Raw genomic sequence first — 24,808 nt, 5'->3', positions numbered from 1 at the left:
GGAAGAATAATACTTTTACTCAACTTTACGATGATAATGGTCTTGTAATAAATAGTAAGAAACAAACTAACCTAAGTGCTGAAAACAAAATGTAACTTTCCAAGCGTTACAATGTAGGTTTGTCATTGATGCTGAGACCAGTGCAAACATGTAGGCACCCATGCTTTTGGTCCTCTATTGCTCCCTCTGGTGTTAAATCTAACTGCCATAGTTGAACTAAGGGCAACTATTTAAATATAAGTTATCTGCACAAAAGCCTTCAGCTGTTATCATATCTTATTGTTTCAAAATAGAAATGACAACTTACAAATTCAAATGGGCCCCTCTCAGGACCTTTGCAGAGGCAAGACATTCAATTATATCTGATTATTCTTGCATGATGGACTCATTCTTCATCTTAAAAGCCGGAAGCTATTATCCTTTGTCACAGTTCAACAGCCTGTCAGTCGCCCTCATAGTGTCTCACCTGTTAGACCATTTAAATGTCAGGGAGAGCCAATTTAGCCTCTCAGGTTCATGTTGTGTGCAGTGGTCATTAAGTGTGTATGGGGTTGAGCCCCCTTAAGATTGACACTGCTGGCAGTTAGAGTTTGTGATGGGGAGGGAACCATCATCTCAACAGGTAGCCTCTCTCGTCTGACCTGAGTGGCTGTTTACAGTATCATTTGCTGAAGACAGAGCCCTCTAAACACACACTAAAATGTCATTTCTAAGACTAGACTGGTTGGGGACGCAGGCAGAGCTGCTGTGGACCTCCAGGTTCCTCCATGGGGATGAGGAGAGCGTAGGGTTCGCCCAGAGGGATGAGTTGAGCAGGACCTATGGAGAGGACCAAGAGGAGACCAGGGAGTCACCCACCACCTCCAGCCCAGAGGGGGGAAATGAGACACCTACCAGTCCCTCCAGCAGGACCTGTCTTAAAATCACCACCTGGGAGGCAGGATGGAACGTGACCAATGCTATTCAGGTAACTTAGTTTTTTTTTTTTTTTTACTTCAAACCTTAGGAATGATGCTTCTCTATGTTTAGCTTTTATGTGTTTTTTGCCATTCTCAAGAAATGATTATGGTTATGGAGGAAAATGAATGTTAGATAGTGCACTAGGTGAGCATTATCGATATTGCATTGTTGTTGTTGTTGTGCTTAGAGGATGCATTGGAATTACAATATATTTAATAGAAGGAATGGAAGAGCTGAGAATAATCCTTTGTAAACAAGGCCATTTCAATAACTACAGCATATTATTAGTATGTAAGTAAATATACATTTCAGCAGTTGTCCCCCCCATTCATATTCAAATCAACAGTGTCCCAGCCTTTTTTAATAAGATAATCAGGCTACTAACTTTCATTTGTGTTTTCTATGCCAGAGTATGATTAATTGTAAACAACTACATCTGTTCAGTTATTACCTTGTCATTGCATCATCATAATCCTCAACACCATGTACTTTTCCAGCAACACTAAATATCCAGTGTCCTATTGTCTGGACTGACTCTATCTATGTAGAGCATCTACATATGAACTCAGAATCACATTATAAACAGAGTTTGTTTATTTACATTGTTCTGCATTGCAATTTGACTTAAAGCCCGACGTTGCTCAGACTATCCATTTAGGAATTTGTTGCAAGATAAGATTGTTGTATTAATGTTGTGTGGTCTATTGGATAGTTTACAGCACGGGAAGAAATTCAGTTGCACATTTGTTAAGATTGAAGCAGAACGTTATCTTGAATGATTAAGTTTAACATCCTCTAATGTGTAATTTACACTCTCCTTGGTGTAATTTACACTCTCCTTGGTGATGACTTGTACTTAGTTTGAGGAAACACTGTGTGTTCACACTCTACGTGTCGTTCACTTGTTTTCTTCTTTCTCCTAGGGTATCTTTGTTCTGGGGTTGCCTTACGCTCTCCTTCAGAGTGGCTACCTAGGATTGCTACTGCTCATTCTGGCTGCTGCCATCTGCAACTACACAGGTAAGATCCTTGTATCCTGCCTGTACGAGGACAACGAGGAAGGCCAGCCCATACGAGTGCGGGACACCTACGAGGACATCGCCAATGCCTGCTGTAAGCGCCTGTGCCCCCTCCTGGGCGGGCGGGTGGTGAACGCAGCACAGGTGATAGAGCTGATGATGACCTGTATCCTCTACCTGGTGGTCAGCACCAACCTAATGTGTCACAGCTTCTCCTTCCTCCCGCTCCCCCCCGCCGCCTGGTCCGTGATGACCTTCCTGATCCTAGTGCCCTGCATGCTGATCCGGGACCTGAGGGTGGTCTCCAGACTCAGCCTGCTCTGCTCCCTGGCCCAGTTCCTCATCACCTTCATCGTGGTGGCCTACTGCCTGCACCAAGCCCATCGCTGGTCCTGGAGGAGGATGGTCCTCTTGGTGGACTTTGAGAGGTTCCTGGTGTCCGTGGGGGTCATCATCTTCAGCTACACCTCCCAGATCTTCCTGCCCACCCTGGAGGGAAGCATGGAGGACAAGGGGGACTTCTCCGACATGATGAGCTGGACACACTCCCTGGCTTGTGTGTTGAAAACCACCTTCTCTGTGCTGGCCTTCCTCACCTGGGGCGAGGATACTAAAGAGGTGATCACTGATAACCTTCCCATTGGCCTACGCATGGTGGTCAACCTGTGTCTCCTGGCTAAGGCCCTCCTCTCCTACCCCCTGCCCTTCTATGCTGTGGCTGAGGTCCTCCAGAGCAGTGTTCTAAGGCTGGAGGGGGCGCAGGTGGGTGTGGACATGGGGACTCTGGTTCTGCGGGGCTGTCTCCTGTTGATGACCTTCCTCATGGCACTCTACATGCCCCACTTCTCCCTGCTCATGGGGCTGACGGGCAGCGTGACGGGGGCGGCCATGACCTTCATCCTGCCCTCCCTCTTCCACCTGCAGCTCAAGTGGACCACCATGAGCAGCAGGCTCAAGGCCCTGGACCTTCTAATCTTAACTCTGGGATCTCTGTGTAGTTTATCGGGGTTGGTTTGCTCCATCAAGGGAATGATTCAGGCTTTTGGGCGTTGATAAGCTCAAGCTCTGCATGAAGACTTCAAGACTTAGTGATGGTCCTCTATTTAAGTTCCCTATATCAATGTTCTGGAACCTGTAAGTTGCCTACAGCTAAAGCATAGATATAACATGTTGTATGATAGTATGATCAACCAAGCTATTGTTTGTGTGTTTGATTTTAATTGAGTTGATTTGAGTGATTAACACAAAGGCAGCTTGTAAAATAAAGACGTGTTTGGAAATTGTGGTAAACAATATAGTGTGACCAGATGTTTGCTTTGCTACTTATCATGGCAAAGTCACTATGATTCCTTACTGGTTTTGTTGTCTATAGCATGAACTGGAATCTGTTGTTAATTACTATTAGACTTGAAAATGAAAAGTATGGCAATAAATATACCTATGTAGGAAAATATAGCTTTACAACAGTATCTCAGCATGGGAAACATTCTTGTTTATCTGTTTTGCAGACAATATGGAACACAATTGCATTTTAAAGAAACATTTCAAATTGATATTATATTAAATGTAACCGTTTGTGCAAGGATTTGCTGAAATAAAAAACAAAACATTTTAAAAGATGTAAAATGTCGTCTACGCCTCTAGTTCAAGAGACCAGCATGTGGAAATCAAAGTAATTAAAAATGGTGGGCACAAATGTAGACCTATACCAGAGAAGAAGAGGTGAAGCAAGAGAGACAACTGGGCCCAAAATCTGTCTTCTCCAGCAGGTGGCGGTTTCCCCTGTTTATTTTGTATAGAGGTCAATGAACGAGTGTCAAATTTGGTTAACAAAGAATTGAGTGGCTTATTTTCTACATGTGGCTTATTTGATCAAATATAAGTTTCGTAATGATTAAGCTGTTACGAGTGTACTGATATAAGTAGGACACATGACATACCGGTAACTTTGAGGAAAAACACTTTAGTTACAACAGCCACAATACAACAGGCACTATGCATTGGGGCAGGTAGCGTTCTCTTGGCATCCGCCAAACCCAGATATGTCTGTCGGACTGTCAGATGGTGAAGCGTTTCCACTGTTCCAGAGTCCAATGGCGGCGAGCTTTACACAACTCCAGCCGATGCTTGGTATTGCGCATGGTGATCTTGGCTTGTGTGTGGCTGCTCGGCCATGGAAACCCATTTCATGAAGCTCCCGACAAATAGTTATTGTGCTGGCGTTGCTTCCAGTTTGAAACTCGGTAGTAAGTGTTGCAACCGAGGACAGACAATTTTTACACGCTACATGCTTCAGCTCTCGGCGGTCCCGTTCTGTAAGCTGTGTTTGTCTATGGAGATTGCATGGCTGTGTGCTCAATTTTATACACCTGTCAGCAACGGGTGTGGCTGAAATAGCCGAATCCACTAATTTGAAGGGGTGTCCACATACTTTTGTATAATAGTGTATTAACATTTTATATTCATCCAATGTCTGCCATGTTTTTAGATGACGTGATGACATCGTCACTGCTCGCGTTTCTCCCTGTGGGCACTGCGTGGTAGTGAGCATGTGATGTTTGTCCATGAATTGGCGTATGCAAGCCTGAGCAGATTACCTTGAAAACAGAGGTTGGACATCTTGGAAGCAGTCCCCAGTTCTTATTGGTGCCTATTAGTCATGAAAGTGGTTCTTCCTGGTTCCTCCTTTTGTAGGCTAAGAATTGGCTTCTAAAATACATCGTCAAATTCATGAAAATGTTGTCATATAAGATATACATTCAAATGTTGTGTTTCTGAGTGAATTTATTTACCACATGCTGGGTTTCAACGTATCTAACAGCCAAAAAGAAGCATGAAGCCAACAAGTTCTAACAGTTTTATTACAACTCTCACCAGCTGCATATGTCTTACTTTCGACAGCTTGCCGTTCTACATTTTTTATTGAAATGTTTTAAAATCCCCAGTGTAATCTAATATAAAACCCATCAAACAGACTGTAACTAACAGATTTTTAGCATCCTGTGATTCCTCAACTCTTCCAGGAATTCTAACAAGGCTGCAGGAATTGTAGTTCAAATGAGACTTTTCTAACATTCGCCGATGTGTCTTACTTCTTGAGCGTCAAATATTTTGATAAAAGGCATCGGGTATGAGCAAATCATTACACATATAGGAATATAATTTTATATACAGTATCTTATATTACATACATTTTATGATATAAGCTTGAAGCCCATTCAAAAACTGAGGTACTGGAACCAGGAAGTAGGCGGCACTTTCATAGGGTATTGTTGTCTGTCAAAAGGACAGCTCTTCAATGTCAGTTGCGGCCAACCAATCCAAACAGCAGAATCAACAAAGAGGCGCAAGCAACAAAAAATATCTGTTTTAAATATGTTTGGTTTTCTAAATCATACTTACAGTTTTGGAGTGTGTGTGTGTAGTTAACTAACTATATATTAGTTTTGTATTGTATGTTTACACATTTCTTGTTAACCAGTTAGCTAGCCATATGCTTAATTAAAACATACCATATACTTTATTCTACATTAAAATGGACAACGTTTAAAATGTGTGATACAGTATATGTGAGGTAGGCCAAGCTTTCATTTGAAATCTAATACCTACCCTTAGGCTATTGAGAGATCCTTGCCCAGCACTAAATTAAATTAGCTGGAAGGCAGATTTAACCTACAGTACTTTCACATTTACTTTGTCTTGCTGAGTCTCTGTGAACCTCAAAAGTGATGGAAAATGCAGAAATGCGATAGATAAAACACTATACTTGCTGTGCTGTTACTTAGAGCTGTGGTGGTATTTTCACCTTCATACTGCTTATTTCCTTTCTTCAGATTTCTGTAGGTGACCTTTTGATCCGTGCAATTTTATCTCAGCTTATTTGCATGAACATGAGCAAGTGCTGCCACTCAATAACATGACTTGAAACAAAGGGATACTCAATATTGGATGGACAATTTATAACATCTGTGTATACAATCATGTTTTTTCCATCTGCATGCTTTGTTCCTCACCTCCCTCCCTTCCGCACACCATCTCTTCCCATCCTCCGATTAGTCTGTCACCCAGTCACTTCCTTTTCTAGAGAAAGGAGAGGAGACAGAAGTATTCTGATATGCTGAAAAAAAAGAAAATGCATTTGTAGAGTTGTATACTTTAAAATGACGAAAAGAAAATCGAAAAACTACATTCATACAGTTTCTTGACTGCGTCCAGCTTGCTAAAAATAACTGAAAATCCTTTTTTAACTGCACCCCTTTTGTTTTAAACCAAACTTTCCATACATACATGCCCATGGTAGAACTGGTCAGAAAGTGACTTTTTGGACCTGAATGCCAAAACATTCAGGAGATAGAGTTGCTCAAAGTGTAAACGTGTAATCTCCCCAAAACTTTTTTATTTTCTGATATAGCTTAGATCCTATTTGACATAATCTGAGGTGTTTTCATTGCACCCACTATCGGTTGATATATACTGACAGCACTCTCACTAACAGGTGGCATAAATGTAGGCTCTTACAAGGCACGCCTCAAAACATGTTAATGAGCCAGAAACAACAATACCATGAAACCACTTGTGGTCAAGTGTTTTTGTCGCTCCAAAACGATGTCATGGTGCTGTATTCTGTGGGGTGGAATTACAGTACCATTTGAAATACAGCCATTCTTTCCCTGCCCATAACATTGTCCCACAATGCACCATAATTTACAGAACCCTGTAGGATAATGTGTCACAGTATTTGTAAAATGTAAAATGTACCATATAAAGTGCATTCAGAAAGTATTCAGAACTCTTGACTTTTTCCACATTTTGTTACGTCTACGCCTTATTCTAAATTAAATTGTTCTACACACAATAATGACAAAAAATGTTTCTACATTGATTTTAAAAAAATCGGAAATATCACATTTACGTAAGTTTTCAGACCTTTTACTCAGTACTTTGTTGAAGCACCTTGGCAGCGAGTACAGCCTTAAACATTTTTGGGTATGAATCTACAAGCTTGCCACACCTTATATTGGGGAAGTTTTTTCCATACTTCTCTGCAGATCCTTTCAAGCTCTGTCAGGTTGGATGGGGAGTGTCGCTGCACAGCTATTATCAGGTCTCTCCAGAGATTTTCTGGCTAGGCCACAAAAGGACATTCATAGACTTGTCCCAAAGCCACTCCTGCATGGTCTTGGATGTGTGCTTAGGGTCATTGTCCTGTTGGAAGGTGAACCTTCAGCCCAGTCTAAGGTCCTAAGCACTCTGGAGTTACAACAGAGCCTGGGCGTGAACCCAGAGTCTCTGCTGACGCTGTAGTACAGTGCCCTTAACCCCTGCGCCACCCGGGAGGCATGTTTTGTTCAGTGGTCTAGTACATCATTAAAAGTTATGAACACTTACCACGCTGCGCATTGGTCCTCCTCTCTTTCTCCCAAAGACGAACGTTACAGAAGCACCCACCACCAAAGGGCCAAGCAGCGTGGTAACGGGCAGCAGCAGCGATCTCAGGACTCCTGGACATGGGAGGAGATTCTGGACAGCAAGGGACCCTGGGAAACAGGCTAGAGAGTATCGCCGCCCCAAGGCAGAGCTGGAGGCAGCGAAAGCCGAGAGGCGGTGGTATGAGGAGGCAGCATGGCAGTGCGGTTGGAAGCCCGAGAGGCAGCCCCAAAAATTTCTTGGGAGGGGCACACGGGGAGTGTGGCTAAGTCAGGTAGGAGACCTGAGCCAACTCCCCGTGCTTACCGTGGAGAGAGAGGGATCGGGCAGGCACCGTGTTATGCCGTGAGGCGCACGGTGTCCACGGTGCTCAGGCATAGCCCGGTGCAGTACATAGCAGCGCCTCGTATCGGCCGGGCTAGAGTGGGCATCGAGCCAGGTGCCATGAAGCCGGCTCAGCGCATCTGGTCTCCAGTGCGTCTCCTCGGGCCGGGGTACATGGCACCAGCCCTACGCATGGTGTCCCCGGTTCACCAGCACAGCCCAGTGTGGGCTATTCCACCTCGCCGCACTGGCCTGGCTATGGGGAGCATTCAGCCAGGTAGGGTTGGGCAGGAAATAAGCACCCACAACTCAAAAGTGAAACCAGGCTACCTAAGTATGGTTCTCAATCAGGGACAACGATTGACAGCTGCCTCTAATTGAGAACCATACCAGGCCAAACACAGAAATCCCAAATCATAGGAAAAAGAACATAGACAACTCACACCCTGACCATACTAAAACAAAGACATAACAAAAGAAGTTCAGAATGTGACAATTATGGGGTTTTGTTTGTAGTATATATATTTTAATATAATACATTATAGAATAAGGCTATAACGTAACAAAATGTGGAAAAAGTGAAGCAGTCTGGATACTTTTCGAATGCACTGCAAATCACCGTATTCCATTACAGTGTAATATTCTGTATAATACATTTTGTAAATCATATAAATGTTGTACACACCTTGTTTGGTTGGTTCACTTTAGACCTTTAGTCACTCCTTGAGTCACTAGAAAAAGTATATTTGTCAATAACAGCTGGTGCGTGATGTCTAATATTAAGGTAGTCGAGGTATTGCTCGCCTGAGGTAGAGTACCTCATGATAAGCTGTAGACCACACAATCTACAAGAGAGTTTTCATCTATATTTTTTGTAGCCGTCTATTTACCACCACCTCCTGATGGCCTCCCCCAGATGGTAAGGGTAGGCAACAACACATCTTCCACGCTGATACTCAACACCGGTTTCCCTCAGGGATGCGTGCTTAGTTCCCTCCTGTACTCCACCCACGACTCCAACACCATCATTAAGTTTGCTGACTACACAACGGTGGTAGGCCTGATCACCGACAACAATGAGATAGCCTATAGGGAGGAGGTCAGAGACCTGGCAGTGCCAGGACAACAACCTCTCCCTCAACATGAGCAAGACAAAGGCGATGATCGTGGACTACAGGAAAAGGAGGGCCGAACACGCCCCCATTCACATCGACGGGGCTGTAGTGTAGCAGATTGAGAGCTTCAAGTTCCTTGGTGTCCACATCACCAACAAACTATCATGGTCCAAACACACCAAGACAGTTGTGAAGAGGGCACTACAATGTCTTTTCCACTTCAGGAGACTGAAAAGATTTGGAAATATAGATCCTCAAAAAGTTCTACAGCTGCACCATTGAGAGCATCCTGACTGGTTGCATCACCACATGGTGTGGTAACTGCTTGGCATCCAACTGTAAGACTCTACAGAGGGCAGTGCATACAGCCCAGTACATCACAGGGGCCAAGCTTCCTGCCATCCAAGACCTATATACTAGGTGGTGTCATAATAAGGCCCAAAACATTGTCAAAGACTTCAGTCACCCAAGTCATAGACTGTTTTCCCTGCTACCGCAGAGCAAGCAGTACTGGAGCGCCAAGTCTAGGTCCAAAAGGCTCCTTAGCAGCTTCTACCACCAAGCCATGACTGTTGAACAATTAATGAAATGGATACATTTCATGTTCTGACCTTAGTTCCTTTGTTTTGTCTTTGTTTTAGTATGGTCAGGGCGTGAGTTGGGTGGGTTGTCTATGTTCGTTTTTATATGATTTTTTATTTCTGTGTTTGGCATGATATGGTTCTCAATCACAGGCAGCTGTCTATCGTTGTCCCTAATTGAGGACCATATTTAGGTAGCCTGTTTTCTATTGTGTTTTGTGGGTGGTTATTTTCAGTCTTTGTGTGTCTGCACCAGACAGAACTGTTTCGGTTGTTTCTTTGTTGTTTTTGTTATTCAGTGTTCAGTTTTTGATTATTATTAAATAAGATGAACACTAACCACGCTGCGCTTTGGTCCTCTCCTTCTTCCACCGATGACAACCGTTACACTACCCGGACTATTTGCATTGATACCACCCCTCTTTGTTTTTACACTGCTGCTACTTGCTGTTTATTATCTATGCCTAGTCACTTTACCCCTACCTACATGTACAAATTACCTCGACTAACCTGTACCCCCACACATTGACTCGGTACCGGTATCCCCTGTATATAGCCTCATTATTGTTATTATATTTTGTTTATTTAGTCATTTTTTACTTTAGTTTATTTAGTGAATATTTTCTTAACTCTATTTTCTAAACTTCATTGTTGGTTAAGGGCTTGTAAGTAAGCATATTCGCCACATGTGACAAATAAAATTTGATCTGATTTGATGTCTCTCAATCCTATCACTGAGAGATGTTTTTAAAAAGTTGACAGTTGCCATCCTACAATGCTGTGCGGTTAAAGTAATGTACTGTTAAACCAAAGTTTATTTAGAATTTACAGGGTAATTTACTGTTTACGCCTAAAATCACCCAGAGTGCATAGCTATTTACAGCAATTTACTGTAAATATTTAATACAGTACTTTATTGTTCATTTTAATTGTATAACACTGGTGTTTGGTTACCTTTCCTGTGATAACATTATCATCAACAATCCAGGGCAACTCATCTGGGCCTTTAAATGTATATCATCCTAAGCCAATATGTGCACAAATATTCAGACAAATGCGTCAACTGATTTGCATCATTGGCAGACAGCACCAGGGCTCTTGCTGGAGACAAATCCACAGCATAAAATTCAATGCGCTTTGGTTTACATGGCAAAGTGCCTGTAGGCCTACCTCCAATACATTAGATTAGAGTTTTTTCCCCCTCCTACCACAGTACCTCTAATCGGGCTACCCACGTGTTGGTACCATTAAATGCCAGACGGGTTACCAAATTATCCTCGCGTCCATGTGATGTGGTGTGATAGGGGAGACACCCGGTTGTGCAGGGCTCTGCAGAGGGAGATTAGGGGACCTGTGAAGCAGCAAGAAATGTCAAGAATTGGCTTGTTGGAGCTGCCACGTCTCAGCTGCTCTCAGAGCTGAGATTTATTCCTAAAGCTGTCTGAAAGGCCCCCTCACGCAGCGTGGCAGCGTGGCTTGGGCTCTGGGCACTCCACTTCAGTCCACAGTAGAGGGCACAAAGGCAAGAGGAACCAGTAATTATATAGGTTTTCTGGAGGATACAAGACAATAATATTGAGGTAGTAGAGGTTTTTAATTTCTACTACCTACTTCAACTTTAATCTCCTTTAAAAAGAAAATAGTACTGAAAACCAAAAGCATGGAAACAAAATGCACAAAATGAATGGATTTATGGTTATTTGGTTGCTATTTGGGTAAAGGCAATTGGAATACTTATCAGAATAACATTTTCTTGTTTTCTTGTTGCTGTGACAACAGAGTGGACCACCAATTCAATCTATTTCCAGTCAAAGATGCTTCAGTCTGTACAAAGAGACTTTGGATTAGGCTGTTAGTATTATAATTACTGCGCAAACTACCTTACTGGAAGCATGAATTATGACACACTAAACATGACTCCCAGACCAATGTTTATAGGAGAAGCAGGGATCTGCAGCTGTGCCTTCTAAAATGTTCCTGAACAATATCAAAATAATTCAAAGATATGGTCAAATATTTGTTAAACCATTTTATGATTACTGAGTGAAGGCAACACATTCTGATGATGTGAAAATACACTATATATACAAAAGTACGTGGACACCCCTTCAAATTAGTGGATTAGGCTATTTCAGCCACACCCGTTGCTGACAGGTGTATAAAATCAAGCACACAGCTATGCAATCTCCATAGACAAACATTGGCAGTAGAATGGCCTTACTGAAGAGCTCCATGACTTTCAACATGGCACCATCATAGGATGCCAATTTTCCAACAAGTCAGTTGATCAAATTTCTGCCCTGCTAGAGCTGCACCGGTCAACTGTAAATGCTGTTATTGTGAAGTGTAAACGTCTAGGAGCAACAGCGGCTCAGCTGCGAAGTGGTAGGCCACACAAGCTCACAGAACGGGACCGCTGAGTGCTGAAGCACGTAGCGCATAAAAATAATCTGTCCTCAGTTGCAACACTCACTACCGAGTTCCAAACTGCCTCTGTAAGCAACATCAGCACAAGAACTGTTCATCAGGAGCTTCATGAAATGGCTTTTGTGCGGCAGAGCGGCCTCACACAAGCCTAAGATCACAATGCGCAATGCCAAGCGACGGCTGGAGTGGTGTAAAGCTCACCGCCATTGGATTTTGGAGCAGTGGAAATGCGTTTTCTGGAGTAATTAATCATGCTTCACCATCTGGCAATCCGACGGACAAATCTGGGTTTAGCGGATGCTAGGAGAACGCTACCTGCCCGAATGCATAGTACCAACTGTAAAGTTTGATGTAAAGTTGTTTTTCATGGTTCAGGCTCCTTAATTCCAGTGAAGGGAAATCTTAACACTACAGCATAAAATGACTTTTTAGACGATTCTGTGCTTCCAACTTTGTGGCAAAAGTTTGAGGAAGGCCTTTTCCTGTTTCTGCTTGACACAAAGCGAGATCCATACAGAAATACGTTTTTGAGATTGGTGTGGAAAAACTTGACTGGCCTGCACAGAGCCCTGACCTCAACCCCATGGAACACCTTTGGCGTGATTTGGAATGCCGACTGCGAGCCAGGCCTAATTGCCCAACATCAGTGCTCGACCTCACTAATGTTCTTGTGGCTGAATGGAAGCAGGTCCCCGAACCAATGTTCCAACATCTAGTTCCAACATCTAGTGGAAAGCCTTCCCAGAAGATTGGAAGCTGTTATGACAGCAACTCCATATTAATGTCCATGATTTTGGAATGAGATGTTCGACAAGCAGGTGTCCACATTCTTTTGGTCATGTAATGTAGCTTTTAAAATATGTCCATATAACAGAGCAATGTAGGATATGTCGTAAACAATGTTTTTCCCATCACGTAATGGGTTTCCATCAACATTATGCATCTTGCCATGAGAAAAACTGAACAATGAGCATCGTCATTAATCAATTAGTTAGGCCTTGGCTTCTGTATAACCTGGAAAGGTCCCTGACGCTCCCGGAGGACTGGAAATGATGACAGGCTTGTGTGGGCTGGCATTGTTATGTCCTGATACATTGGCCTTTCTGAAAGAGTTGGTACAGCTGGCATAACAGCAACTGTGGAAAACCGCTCAACTTGTTTTCCGAAACATGAGAATTCACCAAGTGCTTCTGAACATGGATCCTTGACAAGAGGTGTAGACATTACATTTTGGGATTGTTTCAGGGGCTTGCTCTGTGCTGTGAGATCAGTGTTAATTTTGGCACTCTTTTTAAAATGTAGTCTAGTCAACTAAATGCCCTTTTTGTCACATTTTTACCAACATCACATTTGTAGCACACATAGCCTCATTAATTTATAGTAAACATAAATCACTGACTTCCATATGCACAAACATACATATCCTACATATACTGAACAAAAATATAATCACATGTAAAGTGTGGGTCTCATGTTTCAAAAAGCCTATTTCTCTCAAATGTTATGCCCAATTTAGTTTACATCCCTGTTAGTGAGCATTTCTTCTTTGCCAAGATAATCCATTCACCTGACAGGTGTGGATGATCAAGAAGCTGATTAAACAGCATGATCATTACACAGGACAATAAAAGGTCACTCTAAAATGTGCAGTTTTGTCACACAACACAATGCCACAGATGTCTCAAGTTTTGAGGGAACGTGCAATTGGCATGCTGACTGCAGGAATGTCCAACAGAGCTGTTGCCAGATAATTGAATGTTAATTTCTCTACCAGAAGCCACTTCCAACACCGTTTTAGAGAATTTGGCAGTACATCCAACCGGCCATCGCCACTGCCATGCTGGAGAAGTGTGCTTTTCACGGATATATCCCGGTTTTAGCTGTACCAGGCAGATGGCAGACGGTTTGCTGATGTCACAGTTGTGAACAGAGTGCCCCATGGTGGTGGTGGGGTTATGGTATGGGCAGGCATAAGCTACGGACAACAAAAACAATTGCATTTTATCGATGGCAATTTGAATGCACAGAGATACCGTGATGAGATCCTGCGGCCCATTGTCGTGCCATTCATCCGCCGCACGGCCACATGTCACTAGGATCTGTCGCAAGGCTCTGTACACAATTCCTGGAAGCTGAAAATGTCCCAGTTCTTCCATAGCCTGCATACTCACCAGACATGTCACCCATTCAACATGCTCCGGATCGACGCGTACGACGAAAGGGACAACATTGGTTGTCAGACCAGATACTTGCTGCTTTTCTGATCCAAGCCCCTACCTTTTATTAAAGTATCTGTGACCAACAGATGCATATCTGTGTTCCCAGTCATGTGAAATCCATAGATTAGATTTATTTCCATTGACTGATTTCCTTCTATGAACTGTAACTCAGTAAAATCTTGAAATTGTTGCATGTTGCTTTTATTTTTTTGTTCAGTGTAGATATTGCATATTAAGAGAGAGTGTGAGAGAGAGAGAGTAGCACAATCACCAGATGGTGATTAGCAAAGTAGTATGGGTTGTACTTCTGTCACACGGTTATCAACGTTCCACAGATGCAGCAACCTCATTGATGTTCAAAAGTGGGGCTAATGACTTTGAACGGGAGCAAATTATTGTTTCACCCAGTGATGTAGTCGAGTCACTTAAAAACTTCTCAGGGCTAGGCCCCTTTTTTCTCAATTTCCACCTGAATGATGTGTGCAAAGTAAACTGCCTGTTGCTCAGGCCCTGGATATGCATATAATTGGTGCCATTGGAAAGCAAACACATTTATGTTTGCGGAAATGTTAAAATAATGTAGGAGAATATAACAAAATAGATATGGTAGGAGAAAATCCAAAGAAAAAACAACCAGAATATTCTTTTTTTAGGGACCATCCTCTTAGAATTGCAAATATAAGGTCATACTGAAGATTATAGTAAACCATTCATATGGCTTCCACGGGTTGTCAGTAGTCTATGTTCAAGGTTTCAGGCTTGTAATTTCAAAAACAAAATAAGAAATATCAGTTTTAGTACGGGGACACAGTCTTGGATATTCGTGTTTGCGCGTGCCATGAAGACAGGATGCACCTGCTAAAATCGGTTTCCTATTGAACATACTTCTTTCCGTAATAAATATTATAGTTTGATTACATTTTAGGGTATCTGAGGAGTAAATAGAAATGTATTTTGACTTGTTGAAACAAAGTTTAGGGGTAGATTTTTGCATTCCTTTCTCTGCATGTTGAATGAGTGGATTACATAAATCGATGGCGCCAAATAAACAGACTTTTTGGAATATAAAGAAGGATTTTATTTAACAAAACGACACTACATGTTATAGCTGGGACCCTTTGGATGACAAATCAGAGGAAGATTTTCAAAAAGTAAGTGAATATTTAATCGCTATTTGTGAATTTATGAAACCTGTGCCAGTGGAAAAATATTTTGATGTGGGGCGCCGTCCTCAAACAATCGCATGGCATATTTTCGCTGTAATAGCTACTGTAAATCAGACTGTGCAGTTAGATTAACAAGAATTTAAGCTTTCAACTGATACAAGACAGGGTAGCCTAGTGGTTAGAGCGTTGGACTAGTACCCGAAAGGTTGCAAGTTCGAATCCTCGAGCTGACAAGGTACAAATCTGTCATTCTGCCCCTGAACAGGCAGTTAACCCACTGTTCCTAGGCTCTCATTGAAAATAAGAATGTTTTCTTAACTGACTTGCCTAGTAAAATAAAGGTAAATATAAAATTAAAATCAAACTTATATGTACCTAAATGTTTAATATCCATATTTTTTATGATTATTTATTTGAATTGCGTGCCTTCCAGTTAGCGGGACACCTAGCCCAAACAACCTTGAGTCTGAATTGCGTCCCAACTACCCCGTGCTCGAGTCCTAGTCCAAGTCTAAGTCACCATTGGTCGAGTCACGAGTCCCTATGACTGAAGTCCGAGTCCCAGTGCTGGCGTCCTGGTCCAAGTGCCGGTCTGAGTCACTGGTACACATTAAGTCAAAATAAAGTCATTTACCCAGTCAGATATAGTGTAGTGGCAAGAGGAAATGAGTCAATAAATGTTTTTCTATCCCTTTTCCTTTCTTCTGTGCCACTAAATGTTTTCATGTAGGCTACTGGTAATGTTACCAGGGGCAGGGGCACGTTCCTTTGTAAAATGTTCTCAAATGTTGCAGATAGAAATTCCATGAATAGAGCCAACCTTATACCTTATTCAACATGTGAGGCTTATTTGTTTTACATAGCAATTTTCTATATGAACGTTCCAAAACGTTGCATCCTGCTGAATGCCCCCCAGGTTGTTAACTATAGCTACCTAATGAGGTAACATGACTGAACAACACGTAGCCTAAACATATGGTTGCTGGTCCGGTCCACAAGTAGTTTTGTTTTAGAGCAACCCGATATATGCTTTATAATTTTCAAATACGTCCCGCCAATGCATGATAAAAATAAATAAAACATGTGGCTATGAAATGCAGTGGGGAAAGTAGGAGGGTTGAGCGAGACTACAAATTAAAAGACAGCCTACTTTTCTATACTCAACGAGAGAAACACAGAGCTACACTGTTGTTTTACTATTAAACTCAATGCTGATATATTATTTTTTTCGTAAGGCAGCTTGTGTTTCTAATAACCAGGCAAATGGTAGCTAAGTATAAGGCTGGTGGTGCCTGGTTAGCTACCGGGAAGCAAGAGTCGCCTACGTGATGTGTATAATCGGAGTCGGAGTCGGAGCGGAGCCTGTCTGCCTGTCTGCCCACACTCATCCCTTGCTCCCCCACAGCTCACCAGTTGATATATGCTGTGTGCCGGGTGTACGTCGTCCTTCCCACTATTAAACAGACCTACGATGCGCGTCTGTGCTGCTAATATTAATAGTGCTTATCGCTGACAAGCTCTCAATCTCTCCAAAAACTCTTGTCTTGTGCACTTAGTTGTCAGATTTCAGTCACAAAGATAAAGTCTCGTTTTAGTCAACTGAAATGAAAAATAATTTATTGTTTTTTAGTCCTTGTTCTTTCTGGGTTTATTTAGTCAGTTATAGTCTCATCAATTGACACTGAAAAATAGGTGTTTGACGAATATTTTAGTCAATATCGTTGTTGACCAAGTGAACACTGTGTGAGATAGCTCCAACAGAGGGCACCAGGCCTCATTCTAACTCCAGTCCACTACCCCTCACTATGCAGACACTGGGAACCAATTATCTGTGCAGTTTAGAGTGAATGAATAGTGTGTTTTTAAGAGACTGCATTAACCCAATTGTAAGGTATTGATTGAGGTCCCTAACCAAAGAAAGGGGAGAGCAGGTGATCGCTGTTTTCAATTCACCCCCTCTTGGCTGCATCTCTTTCCATTCCGCTACAATCTGCAGTCATAATGAGGCCATTAAGAGTCTTCAACCCTGCAGCCCTTACTATTGTTTTCTCTTTGGACAATGCTTTTAGAGCAGGATGTCTTTCAGTTGGGCCCTGAACTTTTGGAAGCCCTGTCTGTTCTGAACCATATATATATATATATATTATTTTTTATTTTTTATTTTATTTTAAATCTGGTACGTAATAAAAAGGGCCTGCAAAAGGCAAAGGTGACATCATCAACATCTGTCGGTTTGGCATGTCTGAATCCAGCCGGTCGGTCTTTCCCCTGAACACCCAATCCCCATGAATACACAGAGGATCTCCGACAGGAAGCATGCCTGGTGACTGACCTTCACCAATGTAGTCTCACAGATGACAATCTAAGTAAGAGTGAAAAAGGAAGTCAAGAATAATGCATATATTGGGAAATATTGATACATGAACAACATGTTTGATACCATCAAAAAACATCACAAAATGTATTTGTCCCAGATCTGACAATGATGTTCTCCTTTCATGAGATTAAAAATATGGGACACGTATTTTTCAGGGTCTGTCTATATTTGAGCCAATTCTGCAATTAGAGATATTGGTAGCAGCAGATGTCAGAGGATGGTGAATCCTAACCCCCTGGAGCATAGTGGAGCCTAACCCCCAGGTGACACAGCAGGACCAGGAGGGACACATGTGGCCTGCTTGTTGTCTGCAGGCTGCAGCGGGTCTGCATCCCTTCTGGTCAAAAGAAGTGCACTATATAGGGAATAGGGTGCCATTTGGGACGCATACCAGGTCTCACTGCAGCTCAGTGACCCCAAGGTGATTATCCTCTCTCTGTGCCAGCCAGGAGGATGGACTGGGTGGCTCTAACGCTGCCAGGAGTTTTCTATGTTGGCACGGTCAGACACGGGCTGCTGCTGTACCAGCTCAGCCTACACTCATACCATGCCATCCTAGTAATACCTCACAGCGGTGATGATGATACTTACTGTATTATTGGCATAGATTTTAATAAAGCGAAAGTAGTACTGTGATGTAATGTCCATGCCATTATTGGTAAGAGGGCTTACTCACAGATATTAGAATTTCATATCCAATATAACATTCAAAAGGATGGATAATAATGGATAATAAAGGCGTCAGGTAGCCTAGCAGTTGAGAGCGTTGGGTCAATAACCGAAAGTTCGCTGGTTCAAATCCGGCAAGGTGGAAAAATCTGCCGTTCTGCCCTTGAGCAAGGCAATTAACCCCCAACATCAACGAATCCCTGGGTCCGGATGATGTAGATGTTGATTAAGGCAGCCCCCCCCCCCACCTCTCTGTTTCAGAGGGGTTGGGTTAAATATCTCTTTTCTCTTTATAATGTTCTAATGGTATTCAAATTTTCCTGATTTAGCATTTTCAGTATTATAACTGCAAAAAAAAGTCTGTCCACATAGGCCAAACTGTATAATCTCTTAAAAGCACACATGCATATTACAGGGCCCTCCACTCATTGAGCCATTAAAAAAAGTAACTCTCCTATCCAAATGTCATTTGCAGTTCACACCTACAAGATTAACCACAGCATTTGACTAACTGAAGTGCCAACCAGGAAAACACGACCTGTATTCAGTCCAATAATGCCCTCCTCTGAGAGACATGGCAGTTTGTGCTGTTGTCATGATCAAACCTGAATAGGCTTATTGTGTGAAACAGAAGATAAAATACAAACAATCCAAAGGGGAGAAACATTAACGATGCCAAGATGAATCTCTGTAATGTTTGATGAGAATAAAAAACAAACAATTATTCAATGGAGGGGGACAAGAGATTGAAGTTATGTGACGTTACAGTTTTGCCAGTGTTTGGGATTTCTGAGTTATTCCAGTGTGTTAAGTAGAACATAAACAATGGATGCATTGTGATGTTGAAAACAAAAGTCTCTCAGCTGTAAACCTCCATTATGCGCAGCATCGTTCATTTCGCCAGAGGAAAATCGCTAGGCATGGAGCAGATTTCACTGCTATTCAATCTCTTAACTAAGGCCTTTCAGTGTGTGTGGGTATAATTAACGGGACATTTCTTATTGTGATTAATTCCGTTATGATGGTAGAGGCTGTCTGCTGGCCTCTTCTTGGTTTTTAAATACACATTGGTGGACCATAGACACTTTTTTTCTATTTGTGCTCCATGTTTATTATTATATTTAATTTTATTTTTATATGTTTATTATTATTATTATTATTATTTTTATCCCAGTCCCCACAGGAGGCCTTTTGCCTTTTGGTAGGTGGTCATTGTACATAAGAATTTGTTCTTAACTGACTTGCCTAGTTAAATATGCAATCTAGTCCATGAAACTACTGTGCTTCCTGCTGGGAAGGTGCATTCCCTGTTTATTGTGCTACTCTAGCTATTCCCTGGATATTTTTTCCTGCTACGCTGTCATGTAGTCTTTGTGTTACAGTAACAGACATACTAAAAATGATTGAATACAAATCACCTTGTGGGGTTTCAACTTGAATTTAATCGAACACTTGGTGTGGTGTTGGCTTGAACTATAGGAACTATTGGGCCTGTAGGTTTTATAAAGAGAAAAGAGGCACAGTAGCGTGGCTTTTAGCATAACCTTTCTATATGTTGAAGAACAAGTCACCTAAAGCAAACCCAACCGGCCACTGGATGATAATCGGACATTAAAAGGTTACATGCCGACAGTAATATGTTCGTTTTTTCCTCCTCCCTCTCTGCTCATTAGCTTCAGATGAGAGACTTGAAAAAGAAGAAGAGGACATGTTAATGACACTTTAATTTGTCACGTTTAAAGGGCTTTTTATTATCACCTTTCATAAGACACACTCATTTTGTCATCGTTCTGGTACCTGGGAAGATAATTGTCTGTCTAGTTAATTATTACGGAATAAAAAAGCGAAGAGGGCAATTGGCATTTCAAACTATGATTTAAACAAGAAACCTGCTCCTGGTTTCAGCCTTGGGAATAAAGTTGGCACAAGGGTTATGTGGGTCTTGGGTATTTTCTCCAGTGTCCTCTCAGCCCTTATATATGCCCCATGGCATTTCTAGTTAATGATTTGCCAAGCGTGGGAGACACTCTCCTGCTTTTTTTCATTGAAGTTCAGTTTGATCATATTTGTCAGCACTGCTGTGTTCAGGAATAACTAAGCACCGTTTTTTAATTGACTGAAGAAGCAATCTGATAAAAGAAGGCAGCAATAAGTGAAGATCAGATTAACATGACTGTGTAGCTTTATCGTAATCGAGTTATGAATATAGCCAAACCAGTCATACTCACAAATGGAATTAGCAGAGTTAAAAGGTCTATATAATTGGATTGTGATTTCCATTTTCTGGAGTCTAAAGCAGTTGCCAACCTTTTAATCAATAAGCGAGCTGACATTTTGTCACAATTCATTGAAATGGGGATCCCATAAAATTAGGCTACTATACTGTCAACAGAGACAAAATGTTCATGAAAATAATTCATAAATAATCAGCCTATGAAATCCCAGCAGTTCCTTTCACTGACAATGTTACAGTAGACATACACATCTACCAGGGTCGTGTATTTCCTTTGATTCAATTTATTTTCACATGCACAGGGGGAATAGGGAATACGCAGGATGCATTCTGTATTTACATTATCATAGTGAGATTCAAAGTGTAAACTAGATATGTGCAGTGTTGTGGTTCTCACTTAGTCTAATGAACGTCATGGAGGATGTCTTGTAGTATTTCTTACACTCTTAAATACTTAAAACCCAGACAATTGGAGGGATCTGTATTCCAATTCTGTAGGATATGATAGGAAATAAAGCTAGCCATTTTTTACGTAAGATGAATCTCACTACTATTGCTCAATATACACTGCTCAAAAAAATAAAGGGAACACTAAAATAACACATCCTAGATCTGAATGAATGAAATATTCTTAGTAAATACTTTTTTCTTTTACATAGTTGAATGTGCTGACAACAAAATCACACAAAAATTATCAATGGAAATCAAATGTATCAACCCATGGAGGTCTGGATTTGGAGTCACACTCAAAATTAAAGTGGAAAACCACACTACAGGCTGATCCAACTTTGATGTAATGTCCTTAAAACAAGTCAAAATGAGGCTCAGTAGTGTGTGTGGCCTCCACGTGCCTGTATGACCTCCCTACAATGCCTGGGCATGCTACTGATGAGGTGGCGGATGGTCTCCAGAAGGATCTCCTCCCAGACCTGGACTAAAGCATCCGCCAACTCCTGGACAGTCTGTGGTGCAACGTGGCGTTGGTGAATGGAGCGAGACATGATGTCTCAGATGTGCTCAATTGGATTCAGGTCTGGGGAACGGGTGGGCCAGTCCATAGCATCAATGCCTTCCTCTTGCAGGAACTGCTGACACACTCCAGCCACATGAGGTCTATTGTCTACTCCAGCCACATTGTCTTGCATTAGGAGGAACCCAGGGCCAACCGCACCAGCATATGGTCCCACAAGAGATCTGAGGATCTCATCTCGGTACCTAATGGCAGTCAGGCTACCTCTGGCGAGCACATAGAGGGCTGTGCGGCCCCCCAAAGAAATGGCACCCCACACCATGATTGACCCACCGCCAAACCGGTCATGCTGGAGGATGTTGCAAGCAGCAGAACGTTCTCCACGGCGTCTCCAGACTGTCACGTCTGTCACATGTGCTCAGTGTGAACCTGCTTTCATCTGTGAAGAGCACAGGGCGCCAGTGGCGAATTTGCCAATCTTGGTGTTCTCTGGCAAATGACAAACCTTCTGCATGGTATTGGGCTGTAAGCAAAACCCCCACCTGTGGACGTCGGGCCCTCATACCACCCTCATGGAGTCTGTTTCTGACCGTTTGAGCAGACACATGCTCATTTTGCAGGGCTCTGGCAGTGCTCCTCCTGCTACTACTTGCAGAAAGGTGGAGGTAGCGGTCCTGCTGCTGGGTTGTTGCCCTCCTACGGCCTCCTCCACGTCTCCTGATGTACTGGCCTGTCTCCTGGTAGCGCCTCCATGCTCTGGACACTACGCTGACAGACACAGCAAATCTTCTTGCCACAGCTCACATTGATGTGCCATCCTGGATGAGCTGCACTACCTGAGCCACTTGTGTGGGTTGTAGACTCCGTCTCATGCTACCACTAGAGTGAAAGCATCGCCAGCATTCAAAAGTGACCAAAACATCAGCCAGGAAGCATAGGAACTGAGAAGTGGTCTGTGGTCCCCACCTGCAGAACCACTCCTTTATTGGGGGTGTCTTGCTAATTGCCTATAATTTCCACCTGTTGTCTATTCCATTTGCACAACAGCATGTGAAATTTATTGTCAATCAGTGTTGCTTCCTAAGTGGACAGTTTGATTTCACAGAAGTGTGATTGACTTGGAGTTACATTGTGTTGTTTAAGTGTTCCCTTTATTTTTTTGAGCAGTGTATATATATATATATATATATATATATATATATATATATATGTATTTCAGTATTAATTTCAAAAGACACACTCCATCAATTCCATGTCAATGGTCTCAATCATGTTAAGTGGTCATGATGATGAAACGGGGATTTAGAAACAGTTACAGTACATCACAAAAGTGAGTACACCCCCCCTCACATTTTTGTAAATATTTGAGTATATCTTTTCATGTGACAACACTGAAGAAATGACACTTTGCTACAATGTAAAGTAGTGAGTGTACAGCTTGTATAACAGTGTAACTTTGCTGTCCCCTCAAAATAACTCAACACACAGGCATTAATGTCTAAACCGCTGGCAACAAAAGTGAGTACACCCCTAAGTGAAAATGTCCAAATTGGGCCCAAAATGTCAATATTTTGTGTGGCCACCATCATTTTCCAGCACTGCCTTAACCCTCTTGGGCATGGAGTTCACCAGAGCTTCACAGGTTGCCACTGGAGTCCTCTTCCACTCCTCCATGACGACATCACGGAGCTGGTGGATGTTAGAGAACTTGCACTCCTCCACCTTCTGTTTGAGGATGCCCCACAAATGCTCAATAGGGTTTAGGTCTGGAGACATGCTTGGCCAGTCCATCACCTTTACCCTCAGCTTCTTTAGCAAGGCAGTGGTCGTCTTGGAGGTGTATTTGGGGTCGTTATCATGTTGGAATACTGCCCTGCGGCCCAGTCTCCGAAGGGAGGGGATCATGCTCTGCTTCAGTATGTCACAGTACATGTTGGCATTCATGGTTCCCTCAATGAACTGTAGCTCCCCAGTGCCGGCAGCACTCATGCAGCCCCAGACCATGACACTCCCACCACCATGCCTGACTGTAGGCAAGACACACTTGTCTTTGTACTCCTCACCTGGTTGCCGCCACACACGCTTGACACCGTCTGAACCAAATAAGTTTATCTTGGTCTCATCAGACCACAGGATATGGTTCCAGTAATCCATGTCCTTAGTCAGCTTGTCTTCAGCAAAATGTTTGCGGGCTTTCTTGTGCATCATCTTTAGAAGAGGCTTCCTTCTGGGACGACAGCCATGCAGACCAATTTGATGCAGTGTACGGCGTATGGTCTGAGCACTGACAGGCTGACCCCCCACCCCTTCAACCTCTGCAGCAATGCTGGCAGCACTCGTCTATTTCCCAAAGACAACCTCTGGATATGACGCTGAGCACGTGCACTCAACTTCTTTGGTCGACCATGGCGAGGCCTGTTCTGAGTGGAACCTGTCAAGTTAAACCGTTGTATGGTCTTGACCACTGTGCTGCAGCACATTTTCAGGGTCTTGGCAATCTTCTTATAACCCAGGCCATCTTTATGTAGAGCAACAATTCTTTTTTTCAGATCCTCAGAGAGTTCTTTGCCATGAGGTACCATGTTGAACTTCCAGTGACCAGTCAGTATGAGGGAGTGTGAGAGCGATGACACCAAATGTAACACACCTGCTCCCCATTCACAACTGAAACCTTGTAACACTAATGAGTCACATGACACTGGGGAGGGAAAATGGCTAATTTGGACATTTTCACTTAGGGGTGTACTCACTTTTGTTGCCAGCAGTTTAGATATTAATGGTTGTGTTACATTGTAGCAAAGTGTCATTTCTTCAGTGTTGTCACATGAAAAGATATACTCAAATATTTACAAAAATGTGAGGGGTGTACTCACTTTTGTGATATACTGTATATTATTGGATATCAGAAACTGGGAGCTACCCTCAAAAGATAACCAGCTACAGCTCATGGAAGGACAGGTTGAGATCGTCAACAATGGGGACATGAGGATCGTGGACAGTTGAACTGCTCCTTATATGGAGGCATTGGAGGCAACCATAGACTCGAGCATAACGTGTGGATTTCTTCTGCAAAAATACAATCTTTATGGTTGATGCACTGGACTGGGGTAATGAGTGTTAGCTGAGGCTATGGTCAGGTTTGTAGATGCAAAGGCAATTCCAGTGTGACTCACTCACACAGTTTGATTATCTGGTCAGCATTTATATTCCCTGTAAAGCAATGCTGTTTAATCAATTATGTGTGATGAAAGGTTTGGCCATGAATTGTGCTATCTGTGACGCTTTGCACTGTTGCTGAAATCAATAAAGTGCAGAGAGCTA

General features: G+C 42.5%; 1 protein-coding gene across 1 annotated transcript; it reads left to right on the top strand.

The window, feature by feature from the left end:
• Positions 1-700: 700 nt before the first annotated feature.
• si:dkey-126h10.1 (vesicular inhibitory amino acid transporter) lies at positions 701-3,472 on the top strand. Its single transcript, XM_024377565.2, has 2 exons — positions 701-967; positions 1,884-3,472. Exons 1-2 carry the CDS (start codon positions 701-703, stop codon positions 3,030-3,032), a joined length of 1,416 nt encoding a protein of 471 aa, XP_024233333.1. The 3' UTR covers positions 3,033-3,472.
• The last annotated feature ends 21,336 nt before the right edge of the window (positions 3,473-24,808 follow it).

Source organism: Oncorhynchus tshawytscha, linkage group LG18, assembly GCF_018296145.1.
Source record: "Oncorhynchus tshawytscha isolate Ot180627B linkage group LG18, Otsh_v2.0, whole genome shotgun sequence".
In the NCBI taxonomy this organism is placed as follows: domain Eukaryota; kingdom Metazoa; phylum Chordata; class Actinopteri; order Salmoniformes; family Salmonidae; genus Oncorhynchus; species Oncorhynchus tshawytscha.
The sequence above is the reverse complement of the archived record's forward strand: the minus strand, read 5'-3'. Positions and strand labels throughout refer to the sequence as shown.

Coding starts and splice junctions, on each gene's coding strand:
- si:dkey-126h10.1 (XM_024377565.2), top strand. CDS start 701: ATGTCATTTCTAAGACTAGACTGGTTGGGGACGCAGGCAGAGCTGCTG. Junction 968..1,883: donor ACGTGACCAATGCTATTCAG/GTAACTTAGTTT, acceptor TCTTTCTCCTAG/GGTATCTTTGTTCTGGGGTT.